This window comes from Lichenostomus cassidix, chromosome 4A (genome assembly GCF_008360975.1).
Source record: "Lichenostomus cassidix isolate B80296 chromosome 4A, HeHo_3.0, whole genome shotgun sequence".
In the NCBI taxonomy this organism is placed as follows: Eukaryota; Metazoa; Chordata; class Aves; order Passeriformes; family Meliphagidae; genus Lichenostomus; species Lichenostomus cassidix.
Genome location: NC_139485.1, coordinates 13894340 through 13920413, shown reverse-complemented (window position 1 = coordinate 13920413; position 26074 = coordinate 13894340). Strand labels below are relative to the sequence as shown.

Genomic DNA, 26074 nt, shown 5'->3' with positions numbered 1-26074 from the left:
GCTGCACAGCTGCCTCGTGTCGGGCTGGGGCAGCTCTTGGGAGGGAGCAGTGCTGGGGAAGCGCTCAAGATCCCCTGTGACATGTTCTGACTCTCTGAGGCTGAAAGGAAAAGGTTTTGTGCTGTCTGAACTGTTTGTTGAGAGGAGTTGAAGTAAGGAAAGTAGTAATGGGTTTAATATTTTAGCTCCTGGATGCTGCTTGTGCCCTTGCAGCAGCTGCTTCTCCGTTGTATGGACAAACTGAGGCACTGGGAGGTAAAAAAACCCCAGAAGGTTGAAAAAACTGGAAGGTTAAAAAAAGGAGTCAGGAAAAAATTTCATGAACAGTTCTGTCCATACCCAATGGCTAAAATGAAGCTAAACTGGCTTGGACTACTGGAGCTGGCCAGCAGCTTTTGACCCTGGAAAAGAGACAATTCCAGCAGCAGAGGGTGGGGAATTCAAGACCATAGGATGCCAGACTAGTTTGTGTTGGAGGGAGGCTTAAAGCTCATTGTGTTCTACCCCCTGCCATGGGGACACCAGACCAGGTTGCTCCAAGCCCCATTCAGCCTGGCCTGGGACACTTCCAGGCATCCAGGGGCAGCCACAGCTTCTCTGGGCACCCTGTGCCAGGGCTTCCCGACCCTCACAGGGAAGAATTCCTTCCCAATATCCCATCTAACCCTGCCCTTTGGCACTGGGAAGCCATTCCTTGTCCTGGCACTCCAGGCCCCTGCCCAAAGTCCCTCTCCAGTGTCCCACAAAACTCTGTCACACACCTTGGGGTGACACATGAGCTGGGGGGTCTCATCCAGGCACTCCACACACTCACCAGTAACAGGAAACACTGCTGTGATAAAGGAAAATTAGGAAAACAACCCCCTCCTGCAGCCAGGGACTATTCCCCTACTTCTCTGTGAGAGATGAGCAGTGACATTGCTCGGGGCTCAGCATAAGAAAAAAAATAAAATACTGTTTACAGACAGAATTTTGCAACTTCTCCAAAAGTCATCCTGGGTCATATTTTGCCCGTGATGGGGACACAAAACCTGAGGGAAACTCTAAAGGCTGTGGAGCCCCGGGGTGCTCCCTGTGGCTCCTGCCTGGACACGGACATGCAGCACCACGTGCTGGAGAAGGACCCACAAACCTTCTGAAGGCTTGAAACTGAAGAAGGATGGAAAATATTTAACTTTTGCCAGGAAAAAGTATCAAATATATCCTCCTAGGATTTTTCAGACAGCTTGGTTTGGGTTTGTTTGTTGTATTATTTTGGGGTTTTTTTTTTCTAAAGCCGAAACTTGTTTCCTAAATCATCCTGAACAGACAAACAACCAGGGACATCACACAATTCAATACCCAAACAAACATGATTCCACTGGTCAGCTTTTGCTACAAATTGAGTGGATTAAACCCTTTATTTTTCAATAATGACTAGCCACGCTGCCTGCAGAGTCCTGGAAGGTCAAGGGCAGGATCTGGCTAAAAATCCCCTTCCTGAGGAGAAACAACTCCAGGGACCAGCTGGAATCTCTGCTGTGGGATTCCCCTGGGGTGATCTGGTCATGATATTTCATTCCCCTAACCCCTGGGATCAGCCAAGCTGGGAAAGGCTCCCACAAAACAGCTCCAAATGAGAGGGATATTTTACCATAACCTTAAATAAACAAAAGCAGAAGAGAGAGAGGAGATGCTGCCGGGAACTACAAAGGGGAACTGTAAACACAACAGCAGATAAAGCAGATGGATGTTTGAAACAACCATTTGCACTGGAGAAAACACATGGGATCCGTCCCCAAGCCCGCAGGGAATGAATTTACTGCAGCCAGAAACCACGTGCTGCAGTCAAATTTCCATTTATAACCATTACCTGCTAAGCCTGAAAAACCCACAAATAAAACCCAGGGCAGCAGAAATTTGTAACACTGCAACAGGAAAAACCGAATGACTGAGGATCCCACATGGAGAGAAGGATACTGGGAATGCTGCTGCAGAGAACTCCGGGAGCCCAAGGGCAGAAATGCATCTGGTGGTTTTAATTCCCAGAGAATTCAGACATCCAGCACCCAAAGGAGAGGGAGATGCTTGGTCTGGATCACATCAGCCTCAGTTCTGACCCTCCTTTGTTTCTCCAGCAGAGAAAACAATTTGATTTTTATTATTAGCCTGGAGAGGTGCAGGGTGGAGGTGGGAAGTGAGTGAGCAGAGCAGGAACCAGCCTCCGGTGAGAGATCTTCTGGAAGTAGCAAAGCCCAGAAACTACCAATAAAAGAGCCTTATAAAATGGATTATTTGGGAATGACACCACCATTTAATGACGGTATTTTGGTAGCAGCTCCCCCTTCCCCAGCAGCAACTTCACCTCCAGCTTGTGGCTAAATTTTTAAATTTAATTAATTAAACCACAGCCAAGGAGGCAAGAGGGGAATGTATTGCTTTGGATTAGAGTCAAACAACAGATGCACACACTGGATTAATTGAGATACACTTGGCACTACTGGAATATGCCAGACTCACAAAAAAGCCCATTCCCCACTTGTATTTGCTCTGCCTACACACGGCAGCTCCTCACACAGGGCTGGGATTAAAGGGGGAACATTTCACCAGTGCTGGGAAGGGATCCTGAGGTACATGTGTGATCCTAGAGAAATTCAGGGAATTAATGAGCAGCCTCCCCTCTTTCCCAGATGCTCCCATATATCACAGGGCACAGACAGCACAGAGTCAGACAACTTTATGCAGCAAGGTCACTTTCAAAAGGAGAAGCCACCCAAGGCCTCTTTCAACTTTCAGAGTCGAAGGAAAAAAGAGAAAAGGAGAAAGAACATCTGAAAGGGATGAAACCCCAGAAGCACAAGGTGTAACCCCCCAAAATTCACCTTGCTGCTAAAAACCGACTGCTCACGGCCTGAGTGCGCAGAGCCCCCTGAACCTTCCTCCTTGAGGGATGCCAAAAGAGCTGTCAGCTCTGCATTCCCAGAGGAGAGGAGGGATTTGTGAACCAGCTGTCTGTGTGCAGACACGGCTCCAGCAGCAAGTCCCAACACCTTCCCCTCCGGCCCTGCTTTCTGGCCTCACCCACAGCCGCCAGGGCCTGCAGGCCCCGAGTGCTGACAAATCCTGCTCTGCACAACTCCCCACAAACGGGAAGCAACAAAAGGCTGGGCTGTGTTCCTGTGGATTAGCTGCTCTCATCCCTCTAGCCGGGAGCTGTGCCTGTGCCGTGGATTCATGGGGATGATTCCTTAGCCAGAAAAAAGCCGGGGAAAGGCGGCAACAGCCACAACAAACAGAGGTTGCTCGTCACTGCCCCGCGCTCCAGGAGAGACATGAGGAGACCTAAAGTGGTCTGCTGTTCAAGTACGGCTTCCAGCTGTGCCAGGGGAGGTTCAGGTTGGACAGCAGGAGGAATTTCTGCATGGAAAGGGTGGTCAGGCATTGGAAGAGGCTGAACAGGGGGGTTTGGAGTGTCCGTCCCCAGAGGAGTCCAAGGAAGGACTGGATGTGGCACTCAGTGCTCTGTGCTGGGGACAAGGTGGTCTCAGGTTGGATTGGATGATCTTGGAGGGCTTTTCCAGCCTCAGTGATTCTGTGAAGTGAAAAAAGCAGCATTTCCTGCAAGCAGAGCACTCCAGGCAGGGAATGTGTGAGCAGGCAGGAGAAGAAGCTGCTCCTCCTCCTTTTTCCTTGCTTAGCATCTCCATGATCTCTCCTGAACCCTCAGCTCTGCTGCAGCTGAAGCTTCATCCATGTTCCAGCATCTCCTCTTGACACCAATGCCAGCTAATATCTTTTAGCAGCAGTTATTCACTGACTAACAGGTTTTGAGACACATCTCACATGGTACTGGAGTCTTTCCACTGACAGTCACGGCAGTCAGCTCTCCCCATCACAACCACAGCAGGAAAACTCTGACCAGGGAAAAGGAAAACGTGCTGGCACAACCTGGGTGACAGACAAGCACTCAAAGCCCAGAGGACAAGATTGATGTCCCCACACTGGTTTGGGTGGGAAGGGATCTTAAAATCCATCCAGCTCATTGGCTAAGGATGGGCAATGCCCCTACCCCTAAATCCAATATATATCCACAACACATAAATATAAAAAGCAGCCTCTTTAACAGTATTTCCTAAAAGCTGGTCCAAAAGCACATCATAAAAACAGATCCCACCTTCCCATCAACAACATGTGCAAACCCCCAACACAAACACAACCAGATTTGAGGCCATCACTCAAGCCTGCCTGATGAATAATGTTGGGAATAATCCCTTTAATAGCTGCTCTGCTCCCCATTTCCCTCCTGTCCCTGCCCAGACATGCTCCCAGGCTGAGCTGCTCCCCTGGGCTCTGATGTGGAGACACAGAATCCCACACTCACAAGATGGTTTGGGGTCAAAGGGACCCATTTGGGGTCACCTTTGTCACAGGGAACATCACCTGACCAGGGATACCAAGCCAAAAATTCAGTCTCTATTGTCTGAGCCAAAAAATTCTCACTCCAACCCCCCCCAAATTCCAACAACATGGTTCCTGATGTGTCATTTCCAAAGAAAAAGAGAAGCCAGAGGAACTGATAGTAAATACAGGGAGAATCTGTTATTAAAAAACACTACTAGAAAAAACAAATTTCAAATTCAAGTCCTGTACCTCTGTCATGTAACAGCAGCTTATCATGTTAACAAAACCCTTTAATTTGAAGTGAAAAAACCCTAAACCACACAATTATCAAACTCCAGGCATTCAATTCTGTGTCTTCCCCAATTTCACAACTTTCCTTTTGTTAATCACTGATTAACACTGCAAACCCCAGCAGAGGGCTCTACCTGGCCCTTTATACTACAAAGCCAATAAAAAGAGTGGGAAAAGACTTTATTCCTGCTTCAAAATCCCCAGTTTGGGCATGACAAATTCCTCCTAAACCAGCAAAGAGCTCTGTTAGCAAGATGCTCCTTCTTCCCAGTTTATCCCAAAGTCAAACAACTCATGCTAAATTTTCTGTAGAGTCAACACTAAGAACCTGCAGCACCCAGTGGGTGAAGGGCAGGACTTCTCCTAGCAAACCCACCCAAATAATCAAATAGAGAATAAAAATAGACTTAAACACGACATAAACCTCATGGATCCTTAAACTTTCAGAGGTTTAGCTGGAAAACAGTGAGAAGCAACCAGTGGAGCAATAGGAGACAGAGGTAAAAATAAAAATGCTTAAAAAGAGAGAATAAACCCATGTGAAGAACTCTCTGCTGCAGTGACAGGAATCAATGAATTAATGAGATAATTGAGCTTGTGCATGCCCTGCCTAAGAAAATGTGATTTCCAGCACTGTTTCTCAAGGTGTCAGTGTATGCCAGTGTTTCTGGTTTTTGGGTTTTTTTTTTTTGTTAAAGGTGCTTTTAGTTCACTTATCTCAGTTTTTCCATGTCCTCTACACAAGCAGGTCTTTGGTTGTGGTTTTCGCCCTGATCCAGGAGGGATTTCAGGAAGAAAAGCCACTTTAAGGTAATCAAACTGCCCAGGAGCTGGCAAAGATCTGAAGCTTTCAATCTTCTCCATCACTACCCTGATTTTCCTGCTACAAACCTTTGGGACAGACCTTTTTGGACCTATTTAAGCTTCAAAATCCAACCTGTTGTGGAATATCCTCTACAGCAATGTCTCAACGAGGAAATTTTGGACAAACCCCTTGGAATGCAGAGCATCCACCTGTGGATGAGCCTCCAAACCCCAGCTCAGCACCTCAAAGACGCATGGAGTGAGATACAGATGTGCTAAACTCTCCAAGTTTGTTTTCTGACTACCAGAATTCCTGCTGGATCAGCTCCCAAAAACCCACAGGCTGTAAATCCCGGCAGCCCTGATCCCAGGGAACACAAACTCCCCCACGAATGTCTCCAGCAGCTCAATCCCAACTCCTGCACCACTCCAAGCCTCAGTCCCAGACGCTACAAATTAGTTCTGACTATACAAATCCCAGCCATAACACTAACCCCAAACTTCCAAACAATAGAAGGGAATCTAAACCTCACCCAGAGACCGTTTGCTCACAATGTAATTTCTTTATAATGTTTGCTGCATCAGTCAGAGCAGAAATGGCCTGGGTTTGATGATTTTATTTGGGGGTGGACATGGTGATGCCTCTTTTAGAGCCACAGAAGACTTTTCCAGAGTGTGCTCTGCAGCAGTAGGGGATGTACTGCCACAGGAGCCCTTGGAAAATGCCTCCAACCCCTCAGGAATGGCTGGGACATGGCACAATTCCCATTCCCTTCACCCACGGATCAGCTTCCGGTTGATTTCCCAAACTATCACAGAATAATCCTGGAATGGGTTGGGTTGGAAGGCACCTTAGAGCCCATCTCGTTCCACTTCTTCCACAACTTCCACCATCCCAGGTTGCTCCAAAACCTTGTCCAACCTGCCCTTGGACAATTCCAGGAACACTCCCATCAATCTGCCTCCATCCCAACCCCTCAGTTCCTCCAAAATAGCTGCCAGAGCATGGAAAAATGGAGCAGATGGACAGCCAAGCCACCACCCTGCCTGAGCATGTGCAGCCAGCAGCGGCTGACACGGATTTCGGGACACCTCTCCCCCCAAAAACAGTCGAGTTTCCCTTCAGCAGCCTTGTCCAAGTGAAATCCTTGGCTTTCCCCTGAGCTGCTGCGCCAGTTTGGGATGCCTTTTTTTCATTAGATCCCTCCTTCCAAGTCGAGAGCTTTTCCTAAATTTAATTTGAGCGAATCACTTTCTTGCCAAAGGAAAAAAACAAATCAAAGGTTTATTCTGATGCTATTGAATTCAATGCCTGCAAATTTAATTTCTATCTGTACTTTTGTTTAAACATTTTATGGTGTTAATTACAACAAATCATGCAAATTAGGCTGCCAGTGGAATAAAAGGCCTGTTCTAACAGATAATAAATAGCTCTTAACCATAAGCTCATTAAGATGCTGTTCAAGTGCGTGCTGAGACTCCCAGGTTGAGATCAAAATCTGCATCCTAAAACCAGGAGGATCTGTGGGGCAGCACAAGCTGCTGGCACGGAATGGCACATTCTTTCCAAAGGAAGATCCCGGGGCAAGAGGATGGTCTGAAATCCAAACCCTCAATGTCTGGTTTGGGGCTCCAGCAGAGCTATTTCTGACTACGAAATAGTCAGAAAGGTACGAAAGGTACCACGAATCCTACACGTTATTCCTGCTTTATCCAGCAGTATTTAAATGCCATGCCTGGTGGAAATAAATTATTTCTTTGGTTGAATCATTGACATCCTCCAAGCCCTGCTGCCCTGATCCCCTTCCTTAAATCCACAGGGAAAACCAGCTGAAGTGTCAGACACATTCCTTGAAGTCCCTGCAGGAGAAGCTAAGCACCTTTCTGGTCTTCCACAAGGTCCCACTTTGATCACCCCAAAGGAGGGCAGAGCCCAGCACTGACCAAGGAGAGGCAGGAGGGATGGAAAGATCTGAAATGGTTCTGTCTTCCCAAAACCTGTGAGAGATTCCATGGACACGGGGTGCAGTTTTCCCTGCCGGCTGCAGGTCAGCCTCAGGATATGCAGGATTTTGAGGACATCTGGTTGATCCTCCCTTTGTGATCCAAGAGCCTGAGAGAAAGGAAGGTTTCCTGCCAACACACTTGTGGGCCTGACATGCTGCTGAACCGCAGCCAGAGAGGACTTACCACTTCCAACCGGGAGCAGGTGATCTGCTGACAGGAATTCCAGCAGCTGAGGCAGCCAAGGCTTCACAGGACCCTGGTCTAGCCCAGGGAAAAAAGCTCAGCAGGTGTGGCACATGGACACCTGCACATCTCACATGGATGTGGGAATATCCTCCCTCCAAGGAGCAGCCCAAGGGGCAGCTCTGAGCCCTCACCCTGCAGGGGGATGGATGCAGCCATGGGGAGATGTGGGAGACGGAGATATCAAAAAAGGAATGGAAATACAGACAGTGAGCACAAGGAAAATCTTTCCCTCACAGGGAAGGGAGGCAGGAATGTGAACACCTGGGTCTGTGCTCTGGACCTCACCACCCTTAACTGGGATCCATCTGCAAACTGGCCAAGCACAAAGATCCTGCCAGTGCTCCTTCCCTCCTGCCTTTTGGAAGGACACCAATCCCAATGCCAGGTGGAAATGCACCCCTGATCCTCACGGGATGCAGCCTCAGCCTGAGGAATGTCCTCTTCTTCTGCACAGGGCTCATCCAGAGAGGAGGATGTGGAACCTCTCCTTACTCAGCTCAACATGGACAAAAAGCTTTGATGCTCAGAGTCTGCTCCTACATGGAATTATCCCCCCTCACTAACTGGGAAATGAAGTAGTTAAAAACACCAATCCAACAAGTTTATCACCATCCCTGGCTGTTCTATGGATTCAAGCCATGTCCTACCTAAGGAAAAAGAAGGATTTGCCACAGAGAGGAGACCACCACTCACAGCCCCTTCAGGCACCACACCTCCCTGCTTTCCTCAGCAAAGATGAGAAACCCTGGGCAGAGCACCTCCAGCCACAGATGTTCCAACCACACATCTGGCACATCAATGGCTTCCCTAGATCTCTCTGCATGGACATCGACTCCTTGATCTCCTGATTTAATATGGATTTCCAAACAAAGCACAGGCAGGTGTTTCCCTCCACAGTTGGGCTCTTGGCTCTGTTTGAAAGGCCAGAAGAGCTCAGAGAGCTTTAGGCAGAGCTCTGGCTGGAGGTGGTGGCTCAGGGCTGTGCTCAGCAGCTCCAGTTGGAAAACGCTGGCTCAGCCAACTCTGCCACTCCTGAGCACCAGTATTTTCCTATTTATGAATGGGGAGAAACTCTCCCCAACCCAACCATCTCCTGCTGCTCTACAGGGTTTTTCCTGTGTCCAGAGAAGAGAAAGGGGCTGGGAAAGGGAATGGAGCACCAGGAGTGGCTGAGGGAGCTAGGAGGGCTCAGCTGGAGGAGAGGAGGCACAGGAGTGGAGTTGCCATCCCTGGAGGGGTTTAAAAGTCCCCATGGCACTTTTGGGCTATTGGTGGCCTTGGCAGAGCTGGGGAAGGGTTGGACTCGATGATTCCAGAGGGTTTCTCCAACCTGAATGATCCTGTGATTGTCTGAAACAGAAAATGAGGCCAAACCCAAGGAAAAAGAGGCCTTTGAAGGCGAGGTGGGTTCACAGAGCAGCACTGGGCCCTGCTGGGGTCACTCAGAGGTCTGGAGAAGGTTGGGTCAGATCAAGCCATGGGTGCATGGAGGGGTGAGATGCCTCCAGCTCCCATTCTGGAAACATAAGCCTCATTTATCCTTCCTGGAAAAGTATGGGCAGCTCAAGAGAGGTCTGGTAGGTTGGAGCTATAAAAGAGAATGGCAAAACACAGGCAAGAAGGAATTTTCCATTCAGCATTAATTAGTTTCCATTAACACCCAATTCCACGGCTCACTTTTAAAAGAAAAGCTCTTTTGTTCTAATTCCAGGGGTTGAAAAGGGCAATGAAGGGCTGAAAATGCTCTTCTCAGAGAAAGAAGAAATATCAGGGTTCATATTCCTGGAGTTTGAAGATGTAGGGAAGTCACTTAAATGCAGAATTCGGTCTCCTCCTGCCAAGTAATTTTGTCATCAATATAGGAAACTCCAGGGAAAAGCAGCAGCTCTATGAGCATATTCAGTACTGAACTCCTTCCATACTTTAGGATAATGATTTGCAAAGAATCCTGGAACGGTTTGGATTGGATGGAATCTTAAAGCTCATCCAGTTCCACCTCTCGTCATGGGCAGGGACACCTTCCACCAGACCAGGTTGCTTCAAGCCCTGTCCAGCCTGGCCTGAAACACTTCCAGGGATATGAAAGGAACATTCCATAATTGGAACAAGGAAGGAAATCCAGTAGGATCAGATTAATAAGGAAATAAACAGAAAGGTGACCCTGCCCTTCTCCCCTAAAGACCAACATTCCAATAAGTGAAATGAAACAACTGCTGAGGGTTTCCTCCCCTCGTTCCAAACCCTTTCATGCTGGATTTGAGTTTTACAGGGATTGCCAGCTACATGCAGGGCAGGGGATGGGAAGATCCATTTCCAAATGAAGCAGCAGTGGCCAAGCCTGGGCAGGAATAAAGAGGAGCAGGGAATGCTCATCCCATTTCCCAGGCAGCTTCCACAGGACACTGCAGCAACACAGAGCTCAGGTGCCCTCCAAGAGCCTGAAGGCAATGTGGGGCTGGAAGAGACAAATCCTCAACCCCTGGGGCTGGAGCTGCCCACTGGGAAGGTGACTCAAGAGGGACAACATTTCCACATCTGCTCCCACAGCCCAGGCACATCCAGCAGCTCCCACTCCCTCCAAACCCTGGCACAGGGGGCACCCCAATTCCTTGGAGAGCCACCAAGTACCACATTCCCTGCTCTGCTCCCTCCAGCATGGCAGGTCCCACATATCCATGCACTTCTACACAGCCCAAAATCTGCTTTGTTAGGGGTTTTGGGTTGGTTTTTTTTTTTTTTTGTCTTCTTTTTTTTTTTAATACTATGTTTAAAGTTGTATATTGTTCCAAAGTTTCCTTGTTTCATGTCATTGTTTGTTACTGTGCTTGAAAGTTGGCACATATTTGTTCAATTAAAGATTTATTTGCACTATTTGTTGAATAAAGATTATTCTTGCTAAAAGCTAAATAAAGTTTCATAAAAACTCACACGTCCCATAAACAAAATACAATGTCCTTTCCAAAAAAGCGTTGCACAAAACATTTCAAAATCACTCAATTCATTAGACAATAAATCCACACACAAAATAACCAGGCCTTGCCAGAATACATCATAAAATCTCATTACAACACTTTCAGGCCGGGGCTTCAAAGAGGGAACACAAAGGCTCCACCAACCCCTCAGCCTTGAAAAATCGCCGTCAGCGTGGCCAGAGTGAGTGTCCTTGGCACCTCCTGAAAGCTTTGGCACCTCCAGCAGCATCCATGGGTGCCAAATCCCTGCCTCCTGGCCACTCCAGGTGGCTCCCAGCCAGCAGGGTCCCTGTCCCATCCCATGGCCATCGTGGTTGGAGTGAGGATCCCGGGCATCACATCCCAGCTCTCCCAAACTGTGGGTGCAGATGGAGAGCTGAGCTTCCCAAATCAGCACTGCACAAGTCCCTTTTGGCATTAAAGCAACAGGAGGAGCTTCCAAACCCATGGATCCATCCAGATCCCAGCACACCAATGACCAGGTTGGTGACAGTGACAGCTGTGAGGTGAGAAATAAATCCTTGAAGTCTGAGCTGAGGTTTGAGGCAGAAGGTGCTGTTATAATGCAATTAGGGATTTCCAGCCATAGAAAAGTATCCCTGGATGCAGAATCGCTTCCAAAGGACAATGGCAGCCCCACTGGTTTGGTTGGGTCTGGCCAAACACCAACACTGACCATGGCAAAGGCAACAGCAGCACCAGCCTTTGTCACCCTAAGGGCATCTCAGCCTGGCACAGAGGAGCATGGTGGCACTGCCACTGTCACCTGCCTGTCACACCAAAATCAGCATCATGGAATATCCTGAATTGGATGGAAACCCCACAGATCATCGAGTCTAGCTCCCAGCCCTGCACAGACCCCCCAACAATCCCACCCTGTCCCTGAGGGCATTGTTGGAGCTCTGGCAGCCTTGGGGCCGTGACCATTCCCTGGGGAGCTTGGTCAGTGCCCCAGCACCCTCTGGGGGAAGAACCTTACCCTAAAATCCAGCCTAAATCAGTTCCAGGTAAACCCTCTCTGCCCCCAAAGAGAAGCTGTGCCACCATGTACCACCCCTGTCCCTGAGCAATCCCTGTCCCAGTGCACAGGAACACCTGGCTGTGAAAAACTGGCATTTCCTTTACACCACCTTGATTCTTCCCCCAACCAGAATTTGGAAGTTGGAGAGGTTTTGGGGTTTGTTTCCCTGGGTTTAAGTGCTGAGGGCTCCTGGAGGGCGATGGCCATGCACCGGCTGCGCTCCCTCCAGCACAAATCCCAAACTTTATGGATGCACTTACCCACTCCCCTCTGAGCAAACAGCTGTCCATGTGGATTTGGTTAGCTGGGAGCAGCTACTCCACAGCGCTGCTGGAAGAAGATCCCTGTGCCCAGGAGCCCTCAGCAAGTCCCAAAGGAAAGGGATGGCATGAAAGGGGACGGCAGTGCCCCAGCCTGGCCTGGCTGGGTGGGACAGAGCACCCGGGCTCTGCTGAGCAAGAAAAACTCAGGAAAAACACTAGGCAGAACCTGCTGAGAGAGAGGGATGAGGCTATGGAATAGCTTTCCAAGAAAAATGGAAGCAGAGCTGGCTGTGCTGCCTGAAAAGCGAAGGGGAAATTAAGGAAACGAGCAGAAAAGGGGGATGGAAAGAGATGATCATTAAGGACCCTTTTGACCCAAACCATTCCGTGGTTCCACGATAACACAGACCACAGCACAGATGCCCCATCTCCTGAAAACCCAGGACACATTTTCCACCTGGAAAAGCTCCTTGACTTCATTAAAATCAGCTGCTAAAGCTCACGCCACAGGAGGAGGGACAGGGACAAAGGAAGCCGAAGGACAAAGACCCTTGAAATGAGTCTTGGTGAGAAGATCCGAGGTACACAAAGGTCCACAGGGTTAACACTCTGCTTTTTCCTGCCTTTTCAAGCACATAATCACTTGCATTAGTTGCTAGAGACGCCTCCCTCCCAGTTCTTGGGGAATATATTGTCTCAGCAGGCAGAGGGGGGATGAACTCATCGTGGTTTCCCAATCCTGACCAGGGGCTCTGCGAGCTACTGGCAATACATATAATAAGTTATTATGCAAATAAAAACTGGACCCAGCCAAGGGAAATATGCTGGCTCTTCAAGTCCCATCTGCATCCCAGCAAGGATCTCAATGAACTTTAAAATCCTTATTGTCACCACAATGGGCAATATTATATTCTAGTTTGGGTCTGTTCCTTCGGAGCATTAGCTCTCATTTGGAGATATTTTTAGATTTTCCTATCCCACTCCTCATTATGAAACACTGAGCTGCAGATTGATTTATTTCTTAAAAGCAAGTTGCTGTTTTCCCAATAACAGATTTAACAAATTTGTTCCACCTGTTCAGCTATGCTTCCAATGTCTTTTTTGTGGTTTCATTGAAGTTTTTTTTAATCCAAACCTCAAAGCCTCTAAACTCAGCATTAAAAGACAAGCTCAGCATCATCACTACCACTCACTATTCAAATGCTGCTCCAAATTACTGCAAGCTTTCATTTGTAAGTCGATACAGACACCAAGATTATGGAGCTTAATGGCTGTGGGCACAAACACACGCTCTTCCAAGGGCATTCTCCTACTGGAAATCCTGCCTTGGTGGAGCAGGGACTTGCTGCCTCATCCCCTCCATCCTCCTCCCTCACCCCAGCTGACCCCAGCCACCGACAGCCAACAGAGCTACTGAAACAGAGATTATATCATCCTATACATTAAATAATCTGACATTCACCAGAGCCACTCCAGCCCAGTGTTTTCCACCGTTTTGTGGAAGAAGCTGTGGTTGCCAAATCCCTGGAAGGGTCCAAGAAGGGTCCAAGGTTGGAAGAACCTGGGATAGCAGAAGGTGCCCTTGGGAAGGGGATGGTCCCATCTTGACCCACCCTACTGCTTCTAAGAATAGTTAATTTCCTTAAACAACCTATTTTTATGCAGCCTTAATTCACAACTGATCATGTGAGACGTCCCAAAAGAACCATTTTTAGCTTTCCCAAACCATTCCTCAGCAAATATTTTAGGAGCAACATTTCAGGGCAGCGATTTCCTGGTGAGTGATTTGGAGTGCACAGGTGTGCACAAGAGCTGGCCAAAAATTCTGCTTCATTTATGTGCAAATGGTTCTGTTATGGAGATTTCAGAGGGGAAAAAGAGAAAACAAGGATCCTGTACAAAATAACCCAAGTTCTTCCAATCTCAGAATGTCAGCACTGTGCAATGGTGACAAAAACCTGAGAATAACCACGGAATTGCTGAGGTTGGAAAAGCCCTCTGAGATGGAGTCCAGCCATTTCCCCAGCACTGCTAAGGCCCCCACTGACCATGTCCCCAAGTGCCACATCCAGCTGTTAAATCTCTGCAGGGATGGGGACTCCACCCCTGCCTGTGCCAGGCTGGACAGCCCTTTCCATACAAGGTGTCCCTCGAAGCCTCTGGAGCAACAAAGCCCAGCCCTGCTGATCTTCTGCAGATGCAACAATTGGCACCTCCTGAGCAGCCTGACAGGATCCCCTTCCCCATGGACAACAGCCCTGGCAGAAAAAACCACAAGAGTCCCAAACTCAGCCCATCCCAAAGAGCAATTCCTGATCTCCAACACGAGTGGCACAATTCCCTGGATATAAAGATAAATCAATTGACTCTTCATCCTCCTGCAACTCCAGCTGCCACACACATCTCCAGTGGCTCCCAGCCACCAGAGCTCCCTAAACCACTCACCCTGTGGGGTGAAGCCATGGCTACACCAAGCCCAGCTGCACCAACCAACCTAAAAGCCACCACAACAGAAGCTGCCGGGGACACAGGACCAACAGGGCATCGCAGAGGACATGGCCAATCTCTCCCATCTCTAAACCGCCATAAATTTTCCCCACAGAAGTTCAAGATCTTCAAACCCAGAGAAGTGGCCTTAAAAAAAAACCCCAAACATCCAAGAGATTGCCCTGGGTTTTGTTCCATCTCAGGCGCCCGTCAGGCTGACACGTCCCGACACGAGAGCCCAGGGGCCAAAAGGGACACAGGGACATCCAGCTCCTCCTGCTCTCAGACCTCTCCCCGGAGCACAATTCACTCCACAACCAACCTCTTTACCAGCAGGAACATTTCAGTCGGGTTCCTTTCGGGGTGAGACCAAAAGTAAAGATCAGGGAAGGAGGATTTCTGGAGCAGCAATAACTCCAGCTCTGTTCTGGGGACACTGAGCATATTTCATGGGAAGATGTCAGCTCCTCACATTTAATGCTGACACTGTCATTTGCCCTTCAGCGAGAAGAAAGGCATGTAAGCAACACAAACCAAACTGAAATTTCCCCATTGCAAAGCATTCCTGCCAGGAATCACAATCCCAGTGTCATGTTTCTTATGCCCTTCCTTCCACAATAGCCCTCGAAGGCCGCACTTCCAAAGTTTTATTGCTCAGAATTCCACATGCCAGAGTTCACAGAGCATCCTGGACACCCTCTGGACCAGTTTCAGGCCAGTGCCTTTCTATACAAGCGTGAAATCAAGGGGAGCAGCTGGATCATTACCACTTTATTCTTCATTTTTCATGTCAAAGCGCCCCTGGTTTCTCACAAATGCAGTGTTGTTTCATTCTCCAAACACACACAACAACCAGGACAGAGGGACTGAGGGATGAAAACGAGACACTGCACACTCACAGAAACATTTATTGCCATTTATTTACCATTTAATAATACTTAAGACCTATTCCAGCCCCAGCACAAGGGGAAGCCCAGCTGGGGTGGGGGCTGAGATGATTTTTGGGGTCCCAGGAAGGGCTGCCCCTTCCAAAGTCATTTTTCACAGCCCAACCCAAATGTTTTCCTTCAGTTGTTTCTAACCCACCTCTTCACCAGCCTCTAAGAGCCTCACAGAAGTTAAAAGTTAAAACCCTTCCAATCCCAGTGTTTTTAAAACTCTGATTCAGGCACTATCTCACCACACTTGGCCTCGCTCCAATTAACCCCTAAGTGCCAGGGAGCCAAACAAAAAGCAAAAATCATTTGTTATCTCCAAGCTGCATCTGCTGACAAACCCTGCAGTGGGGTTTTTGTTGCTATTGTTCTCCAGGTTTGGGCTTTTGGAGCACTTCGTGATAAGAAAATTGTTCGGTAAATATGTCAGGAGCCCTTCCCTGTCAGCCGTCATCGCCTCGGGGTGTGATTGCTGCTCACAGACATCAAAATTTCTGCTATTTGCCAGATTTCAGAGAGCAAACTTGGATCCCCTGGGAGATACCTGCGCTGCTCGTGTGCACCAGCAGCAGGAATTTTTAACTCCTTCAGCACCTGATCCAGCTTGAAGCCACATGGGAACTTCACAGGGATCTGACTGAAGAGTAGCTGTCCCAGCCACCACATGAACCCTCATTGGCAGAATTATCATTTATCAGCTGGGGATTCAGCATCTTCAGAGATGAGAAAAAAGAGTTGTGAGTGAGAAGGACCCAAAGGAGAAGCTCATGTGAGGTGAGAGGACAACAGCCCAGGGGTCTCTGGGGGTCTTCTCCTGAGCCCACCTGCACAAAACCAGGCTCAGAAAGCCTTTTTAAGGAACAAAGTAGTTAATATTCCATCCAAAATCCAACATTTAGTTATCAGAGAAGAAGAACATTAATTATTCTCAGCTTAATGTGACCCTGACCCATCACCTCAGCAATGAAATTGTGTGAGCACCTCGTGTGAGGTGCTGCTGTCTGCAGTGGGGTGAGGATGGAGGGAAGGGGATGAAAACATCACTGAGAACCCCCAAATTCCATAACACTTCCAAACGTCCCAGTTGCTCTGGAAAGCAGCAGAAAAACTGCCCAGCAGCATAGGGAGGAAAGAGTTGACAGCTCTTTGCTGCATCCAGCATCATTTTCCTTGGCAAATCCAGGCTGTTGTTGGAAACGTGCTCCAGACGCTGGGATGGGAGCTGAGCCTGCAGGAGCAGCGCTTGGGATTTAACACTTGAAGACCTCAACTGCCCAGAGCTCATCCTGCAGCTCCATCCCAGCCAGGACATGGACACAGCACATCTGGAATTGGAGGGTGAACAACCTGCCAAGCACCTGTGCTGGAGTAAAATCCTGCTTTTATTAGGAATGTGCTGGCTCCCAGTATCTGTGGCATGGGGATTCTCCTGCCCTTCTGCTGCGGGTGCTGAGTCCAAAATAAGAACCAGCCCCTGGGGACATGCAGGAGATGCACCAGACTGAGCCTGGAGAGCTGGATTCCATACAGGGGATCCAGGGATTACAACAGACAGCATTCCAGCAGGTGCTGAGCACGGAGGCTTGTGGCTAGCACAGTTTTTCCCATGGGAAGTTTTCTTGTGTTTTTGTAAATAAAGATAAAGTTTGGATGTTTTGGAACAGTGTCCCAGAACTTGGACAGTGCAGGCCTGGCCAATCAGGCCTGGGGGAAGGCTTCTGACTGACCAATCTGGGTGACTTTTGAGAACTCTATAAATGTGATGAAATCAAAACAATAAAGGTCATTCCTTCTTGCCACTGAGAACCGATGCATTCATTACTCTGCTAGCTGCTCAACAGCGACAGAGGCTCTCCCACCTCCTAAGCAAAATCCACACTGCCAGCAAAAGGTTTGGTGTTTCTCTTGGTTTCAGTGTCTCACCAGACGTGGAGGCCAAGCTCAGCTGAGCCAGGATTGGTGCTGAGCTCCCAAGGCTCAGCTGAAGCTTTCAGTTCCAGGACTTTTCCTGCACACATTCCCTTTCCAGAGAATGAAGCACAGAGAGGGAAAATACTTCAAAACTCATGCCATTCCACCCCCTGCCACAGGTAGGGACATCTTCCACTAGCCCAGGTTGCTCCAAGTCCCACCCAGCCTGGCCTTGGACACTTCCATGCATGGAACAGCCACAGAACCTGTGCCAGGGCTTCCCCACCCTCACAGGGAACAATTCCTTCCCAATATCCAATCTATATCAACCCTCTTAGTTTAAACCCTTTTCCTTTCACCACCAAGCTCTGCACAGTCCAGGAATCTGTGCAGGAGCTGTGTTCTGAGCCAAAACAACTCCTGTCAACAACAGGAGAAACCCCCAAGTTGGCAATAAAGATAAAGCTCAAAAGAAGATTTAATAATCCTTTAAAACTGATAATTAGCAGCTTTAAACTTTGCCTTCCTGCCCCCCTAGGAAAAAAACCTCCTTTTCACCTTAAAAACCTGTCAGAATTTACTCTGATGGCACACGGAGGTAATTCCTGGTGGGCTTCCCTCACCGTGGGATGGGATCTCCCCCTTCCCAGCAAGAGTTAACACCCCAGACAGACAGAGCAAGAACCAACAAGCCCATCCACAGCCCCAAGGCAGCCAACTACTCATTGAGTTCATTATCACTCAAAAGATACAAACAGCTGCAGTAGAAAACCCAACTCTTTTCTTCATTCTGCTCTCTAAATGCACCTCATCAGCTGCACATCCAGCGATTCCTAGTCTGATCCCATTTTTCTGCCATAGGTTGTGCTTTATGGGAAAACGTGAGAATTCAAGTTTTCCGGGCAGAGCCCTCCTGCAGCCCCAGGAACAGCAGCAACTGCAGTGAAATATTACAATAAACCCCTCATTTTTGAGTCTGAACTGTTTCATCCTCTTGAGCTGGCAACAGTTCCAGCTGCCAGCTTTAAATGCCTTATCCTATTTTCCTATCCCATGGGAAAATTAGAATAAAGTGCTGGTTAAGGGTAGCAGTAGCTCAGCAACTTGTTTGCTAAGCTGAAGGAAATAATTGCTCCAAAATGATTTCCTGGATTAATTTCACTGAGCCCAGCACGTGGGGAGGACTGGAAGCATCACACAAAGGTCTGTTTAGGCCATTAGTGCCTGCCCCACATCCCTGGCCCCACACTTCCCTGGGAAACCCAGGGAAAGCCTTCATGGATCTGATGCCTTCTGATTGCTTCATGGAGCAGAAAATAAAAGGAAGAATTCAAAGATTTAGTTGTTTTTAGAAAATATAAATATTATTATCAAATAAGAATAAGGTTCAAAGATTTGCATTAGATTTTTTTTTTTCTGGACAGGGCACTCTGATCTTCTCAACTCTCTGGGAAGGAATCCCAACGTTATCCAATTAAAATACGAAATGGAAAAGGGAGAAGAGACAACAGGGAAGATGCCCTGAGAAGCTGTGGCTGCCCAGTCCCTGGAAGTGTCCAAAGCCAGGCTAGAGCAATTTGGGATAGTGGAAGGAGTCCTTGCCCATGGCAGGGGATGGAATGGGATGAGCTTTAAGGTCCCTTACCACCCAAACCACACTGGGATTCTGGGATTAAACAGCACGATGGGGTCTGTGCAGGACAAATGGACACAGCATCTCCCCAGCCTCCCACCTGCAGGTAAGTTACCATCACAGAGCCTGGACCTGCTCCCAGATGGATTTTACCTCCAGTCCCAGCTGGAACACCTTCCCTGTCTGCCCCCTCCAAGTGCTTTGTGCCTCGGGAGAGGCTGAAAGCCCAGAGGTGACAGGAATTGCAAAAAGGGATTAAAGGACAAAGGCAGCACTCAGGGACAGCACCCCGCTGGCCTGGCACGGGATTTAACCCTGGTGTCACACAGGGATGGGATTTAACCCCTGGGACACCGGCACTGCCCAGGAGGGGACACAAGAGCCAGGGAGGGTCTGAGCTCCCAAGGGCCAAGCCACAGGCAGCTCTGGCAGGAGGTGACTCTGCCCAGCCCTCTCTTGGGGGTGTCCAGCAGCTCCCAGCCGTTGTGTCCATGTCCTGCCACACCACACAGTGACCACAGCCCTGTGCAGCACAAACAACCCTTTGCCACCTCCACCACGTCCCACCACAGTCACTGCCACAAAGCCACCGTGCCAGCAGCTCCCACCATGGCAAAACCACGGAACACTGACCCAAACCATGGAACACTGACCCAAACCACGGACATAAATCCATATATGATGGACACAAAGCCTCACCACACAATGCCTCCTCGTGTCGCTCTGCAAAGCCACACAACTCAACCCCACGCCGTGCAGGGAATCCCAATCCTGATGGGATCCTTCCAATCCAGCAGATTCTGGGATTCTACCACAGGAGCTGAGGTGTAGCCAGGCAGGAGGATGCTGGCACTTCCATTTGGAAGGCATTACAGGGCTGGCACCCCATCAATGGGGTCCTGCATCATTAGGACTTTGCACTTACAACAGCGTTTCATTTGGGCTTAGGGAAAGAGCTCGTTTCCATCCACACCCATCTGGGAGTGATTATTCCTGCTGTAGTAGCATCCAGGCCTGACTGGCATCGGCACCATTAGCACACAAACCCAGAGTTTAACGAGAGAGCGCTTACCACTGCAACCACCCCATAAAGGCACTTAACCACGGTAAAATTGCATCCAAATCTTCCACTTAACCACTGTAAAACTGCGTCCAAATCTCCCACTTAACCATGGTAAAATCACATCCAAATCTCCCACTTAACCACGGTAAAAATCGCATCCAAATCTCCCTGTAATTCCATGCTTGTGCACAATGGATCCTGACAGATTACACCTCTTTAGAGACACTCTTCCCACTTATTCACTGCACGGAGTTTATTCAGTGCTTCACATCCCCCAAACCCCTCTCAGACTGGTACCTTCTGCAGCCAGACACCTCTAAAAATAACAGCCTCCCCAAGTGTTGAAAGATATTAAAATATAAAGCCATTAACATATAATAAGACTGGAATGAGAGCCCCGCATGCTCTGAAGCTCTCAGGGTTTGGCTCCTAGTCAAGAAAAATATATTGGATTAGTCTGAGAGCAAAATTAGGCTGGTGTGCAGTTTAATTAGCATTACAAGACACTACATGTGTATGGGAGAGCAGGGAAGATTTATGTTATTATGTGGTAAGAAAACTAATGTGAAAAGGTTAAAATAATATGGGGTTGATACAGCACTATTTACTCGGGGGTTAAGGGAAAGATAACTTTGGAATGCCACTGAATGTGGTTAAAAATCCAGGTCTGAGGGATTGCCAGGGAACTCATCGAACAATTGTGGAAAAACCCAGAAATCTGGTCATGGGTCAGTCAAACACTTACTCTGAAAACAACAGCATTCTCCATCAAGGAACTCAATAAATGCTGATAAAACGTCCTGGTCCTCGCACAAAGTCACAGCTTTTATCCTTCATGGAATGAGTAGAAAATAGAAATAAAGAAAACCCAGCTCAGCTGTGGTGGAGGCAAGGGGGCAGAAGGAAAGGCAACCTTGCAGCACCATAAATCTGGGAATAAGAACTTTGGGAAGGTCCTGATCAAGTTGATCCCCCACTGCAGAGGGCTTGGGACTCCACGGCTTTGAGAGGTCCCTTCCACCCCAAACCCTTCTGTGATTCCACAATTCCCACAGACCAGCCATGTCCCCCCACAGCCACAGGTTTCTCCTCACACCAGGAATTCACCCCACAGGACATGCAGGGATGCACCTCCAGCCCTTGGGAAGAGCTCTCACTGTATTTAATTTCCCAAAGGATGCAGCACACCCCGCAGCCACTGCCACGCTCCTGCCACTCCTCAGCATCCTAACAGGAGGAGTTCTGGATCCAGGCCAGATTTTCCACGGAATATTCATAGGCACAGTAGCAGGAATATGAGAATTTGAGTTGTGAATGAAGGTAACCAGAGCCTGACATTTGCCACAGAGCTCTGCAGGCTCCCTTTATTGCCCTCTGAGAGCTTCCTCCAGCCACTAGCAGGGCCACAAAGCGGAATTTGAGGGAAAACCCACCGTGAGGCACATCCCTCATCATCATCTTCCCTCTGCACACACCCAGCCTTCCCATAACCCGGGATCAGAGGTGAAATCCCAACACACAGGTCCTGAGCAGGGATTTGAAGGTCTGAGCCCACCCTGTGCTGAGGCTGGAGAAGCATTTTCAGCACGAACTCTGCTCAAAGCTTTCAGCATGTTGAGCAGGTTTCAGCTGCAATGCAGGAACCAGACACAGGGATGAAGATGCATGGATGAGCTACAGGTATGCCCAGGGTGAGAGAAACCTCTGGAGCAGCTTCAACACCTTTAGAGCCAAGTGCTGCCTCTTACTCTGGGGCCAGAATTGACAGAAAAGGGCAAAACAACTGCAATTTCACACTGGTGAGGGAAAAGAAAAGAAGAAATTCCCTCCTGTGAGGATGGTGAGGCCCTGGCACAGGGTGCCCAGAGAAGCTGTGGCTGCTCCTGGAACCCTGGAAGTGCCCAAGGCCAGGTTGGACAGGGCTGGGAGCAACCTGGGATAGTGGGACATGTCCCTGCCTGTGGCATGGGGTGGGCTTTAAGGTCCCTTCCAACCCAAACTATTCCATGATTCTGTGAAAGCAACGCCACAATGTGGGCACTACTCCAAAGTGGAAGCATCACTCTATAAAAAGGTGAGAGGTGGAGACCAGCAGCAGACACCTTAGCACGGGGAAGGCAAAATGCCAGTAACCAAAGCGCTGCTCAGCACATTTTTTTGGATGACTCAGCACCTCCCCTCCCTCCCCCCACCAGCTGCAAGTGCCTCCACAATTAGTTTGATCCGACAGGACGGATGGCTTTGATCCCACTGCCAGGCTTTGGCAGTTTTTGTCCCCATCTTGGGACACTCTCAGGGCGCACACTTTACTCAGTATTGGCCAAAAAACAAGTTTTGGCAGAAATGTGGCACGGCATGGATTTGGTTGGGAAAAAAGCACGGGAATGCTGCGCTGCACAGCTCAAATACTGCAAGGATGAGTTTTTGACAGCAAAATACGATTTAATTCAGGCACAAAATCCTCCAAAGGGACACAGTGCCCTGATGTGGAGCTCAGCGAGCAGAGCCTGCCTGACAGAATCCCTCTCCCAACCCACAGCACAATCATCCAAAGGGATTATTTAGATTTTATACCACCAGCCAAGGCTCCACCACTCCCCAAACCCTCTCTCACACCTCTGAGCCATGGAAGAGTCAATGAATTAAAGCAGCTTTAACAAACTCCTCATCTCGCAGCCAACGCGGTGATGCAACACCCGGCGGGTTCTGGGACAAAGATGTGGAACTACAATGCCTCAACCTCTGCCATGAAAATCTGCCCTTCCATCCCAAATGAGTTACATATTTGGATACCCTGTGAGATAGGGAAGCGGGGCGTTATCGAGCTGCCAAATCTCACTCCTGTCATGAGGTCATTTCTGGCACGCGGCCAGGTGAGGTTTCAGCCAAAATCTCAGCGCTGACCATCGCTCCCCATCCTTCCCCCCACACTCCTCTTCCTCCTGCCTCAGGTCAGGAAGGGGGGGAGAAATGAAATAATTTAAAAATAAAGAAAAAAGGGTCAGGAAGGGGAGTATCTTTTGGGTTTGAATCAGTTTGTACAATCACAACACGCACAGTCAGCACTTGGCCTCTTCACTGAGGACACCTCAGCAGCTGAAGGACACTTGAGAGCTCACAGCACTGTGGTCATTGGGATGTTGGGTTCTCCCCAAATGAACCCTGACTCTGACCATGGTTCCCAGGAGAGAAAAGTAATTGATCACATCTCTTGAATTAATTATTTAGCAATTTCAGCCTAATTTATGCAAGCATCACATATATGGGATCACACTTTGGGTTTATCAGCGGTGAAACCTGGAAGAGCTGCTGGGAAACTCACACATACCCCAAAGCTTGGCAATAACTTTCTAAATAAAGCTGTTAGCAAACCCCTTCATTTCACTAAAGGGATGCACTCACAGCACCCCAGGACACCCAAAGTGCTCGTTTCTAGCTGCACGTCGACTCAAGGCAGAAAAATCAGCAAGAAACGGGTGAGCAGCACTACTACAAATCCCATTACTCACACGTTGTCACGGCAGCCGTTCCCAATCGGAGCAGCTCGGGACACTCAGCCTTTTTTCCCCATGTCCCTACTACCAGCAAACTTTCTCTCCAACTCAACTGCTTCAATGTGCCCCAAAGAATTTTTCATCTCAAGCCTGACAGGCCAGATGTAGAATAAAGAAATAAATAATTTGCGTTACCTTATCTGGAGTCCGTCAGCTGCAGCGAGCGACGCTCGGAGCTCCGTCCGCATCCAGAGACAAATTATCTAACGCTGTAATTTATGAATGCCTCAAGTATTTGCCCTGGTATTTCATTATACACCCGCTGGAAAGAAGAGCTCGAAAGACTAAACAGATCCAGCACGATAACACGAAAGGCACTCCAGCCGCGCGCTGTTCCAAGACAACCCAGGAATCCCAGCACGACATCAAACCGCTCCGACTCACTCTGTGTTGACACTGCTCGGGGGACAGCGAGGGGAGAGCACAGAGCGATGACCCGAGAGCTCAGCTTCCCTCCGGTTCAACGCTGAGCTCGGATTTACGATGGGAAGCCGCGGGATCCAGGCAGCGAAGGAAGCGAAGCGCAAGCCCGGCTTTCCCGGGGGCAGCCGAGGCCGGCGCGGCGGAACGGCTCCCGCTGCCAAGTGGGAGGAAGAGTTCCAAACTCGCCGCTTTATCAAAGCTATTTTTGTCCTTCCCCCCACACGCTGATAAGCAGCAAGGCGAGGACCGCCGGGGTGCCGAGGCAGGGCTTGGCGTGTGCCCCCGAAACCCCGCTGCGAGCCCGCGGCAAAGCCACCCGGCACCTTCGGGGAGCGGGCCATCCGCTCGGGAGGCTCGGAGGGGAGGAAACTCCTTCCTCCAGCTTATCCTGCTCGCAGCGAGGTTTCGTGCCTGGAAAAAATGAGCTAAGTTTGCGAGCGGAGGCCCCAGCTCCGCTGCGGCTCTCCCAGAGGCTCTCGGGACAGGCGACCCCTCCAGGGGCTGGGGACACCGGCGGGGACAACCGGGAGGCTGCTGCCCACCTGTGCTGCACAGGCCGAGGAGCTGCTGCGGGGGGACACCGCGGCATCACCCGAAAGATGATGCACCTGGGCTGGGGGGGAAATTGTAACCACGAAGGCAGCGCAGGAGGAGGAAGGGGAGCGAGCGGAGGCCGTGCGGGAGCGGGACCCGGAGCCACTGCGGGTGCGGGGCCGAGCCGTGCGGGGCTCCCCGGCAGCAGCACCCCGCGCCCGGGGGGACCCCGCAAGGCCCGGGGCAGAGCCGCTGCTCCCGGCCGAGGCTGGGCTGTCGGGACACACGGCGGGTCTGTCGCGACAGGGAGACGGCGGGCAGCAGGTGGAACGCAGACGGCCCCGTCACCCCCAGCCCAGGAGAGTTCCCCCACACTTCACCTCCGCACCGCGAGTTCGGGGCTTCCCCCCTTCTTGCACCGAGCACCCCCGAGGGCCGTTCCGAAGCGCCCCGGGGCGCGGCACCCGAGCGCGGCGATGGAGCCCGGGCACGGCCCCGAGCAGCGCGGAGCCCCCGCGGTCTCCCCGCCCCCGGCCGGACCCACCTGCTGGCGCCGCTCCGCTCCCTCGGCCGCTCGCTGCGGGCGGCCCCCGGCCGGGGCTCCGGGCGCTGCCGCCGTCCCGTCCCGGCGCGGCGGGGCCGCGGGCTGCGGGCCGCGGTCGCGGCGAAGCTCGGAGCGCAGCTCCAGGTAACAACCCAGCGTCAGGACGTGCAGCGCCAGCGACAGCGCGAAGAAGCCGAGGAAGAGCCGCCAGCTGCCGCCGCCGCCGCCGCAGGCGCAGCCGCGGGGAGCCGCAGCCGCCGCCCTGCGCTCCGCGCCCATGGTGCGCTCGGGCGGAGCGGCGCGGAGCGGCCCCAGCGCTGCTGCTCCCGGGGCGCGCCGGGCACCGCGGGCTGCGCGGCCGGGCCGCCAGCGCCCCGCCAGGGGGCGGGGCCGAGCCGGCAATGGGCGGGGCTTGGGGGGAGGGGCGGGGCTTGGACTGGGCGGGGCAGTGCCGCCTCAGCGGCCGGGCAGGGGGCGGGGCTTGGGGCAGGCGGGGGCGGAGATTGGGCGGGGCCTGGGCGGCTCGTGCTGCACGGTGGGGCGGGGCTATGCAAAATAAGGGGCGGGGTTAGTCACGGCTGGAGCCACGCCCCGCTGCGGGCCAGATCCCGGTCCCTGTCCCTGTCCTGTCCCTGTCCCTGTCCCTGTCCCTGTCCCGTTCCCTGTCCCTGTCCCGTTCCCTGTCCCTGTCCCTGTCCCTGTCCCTGTCCCGTTCCCTGTCCCTGTCCCGTTCCCTGTCCCTGTCCCTGCCCCTGTCCGTGTCCCTGTCCCTGTCCCTGTCCCTGCGCTGTGACGGGTGGCCCTGTGCCCAGTGCGGAGCAGAAGGGCCCGGTCCTTCTCCCAGTCCCGGTGCTGATCCCAGTCCCAGTCCCGGTCCCCATCCCTGTCCCGGTCCCGATCCCGATCCCGGTCCTGGTGACCGCAGTCTCGCCATTCTCTGTCTCTGCAGCCAGCGGAGGGTTGCTGGGAGCAGATGCCAAGCGCACTGTTGTCACCGCTCTGCCGG

The 26074-nt window shown here is 50.7% G+C and overlaps 1 protein-coding gene across 5 annotated transcripts in view; it reads right to left on the bottom strand.

The window, feature by feature from the left end:
* Positions 1-25459, bottom strand: part of EDA (ectodysplasin A) — a 58113-nt gene extending 32654 nt beyond the window's left edge. For 2 of the 5 annotated variants that reach the window (XM_085060628.1, XM_085060629.1), the window contains exon 1: positions 25069-25458. In XM_085060628.1, the coding sequence (XP_084916754.1) occupies positions 25069-25347 (279 nt within the window). In that variant the 5' untranslated portion in view covers positions 25348-25458. Of the gene's footprint in view, positions 1-25068 lie in introns of all 5 variants that reach the window. The other 3 variants (XM_085060625.1, XM_085060626.1, XM_085060630.1) reach the window with 2 other exon arrangements.
* Positions 25460-26074: the final 615 nt, after the last annotated feature.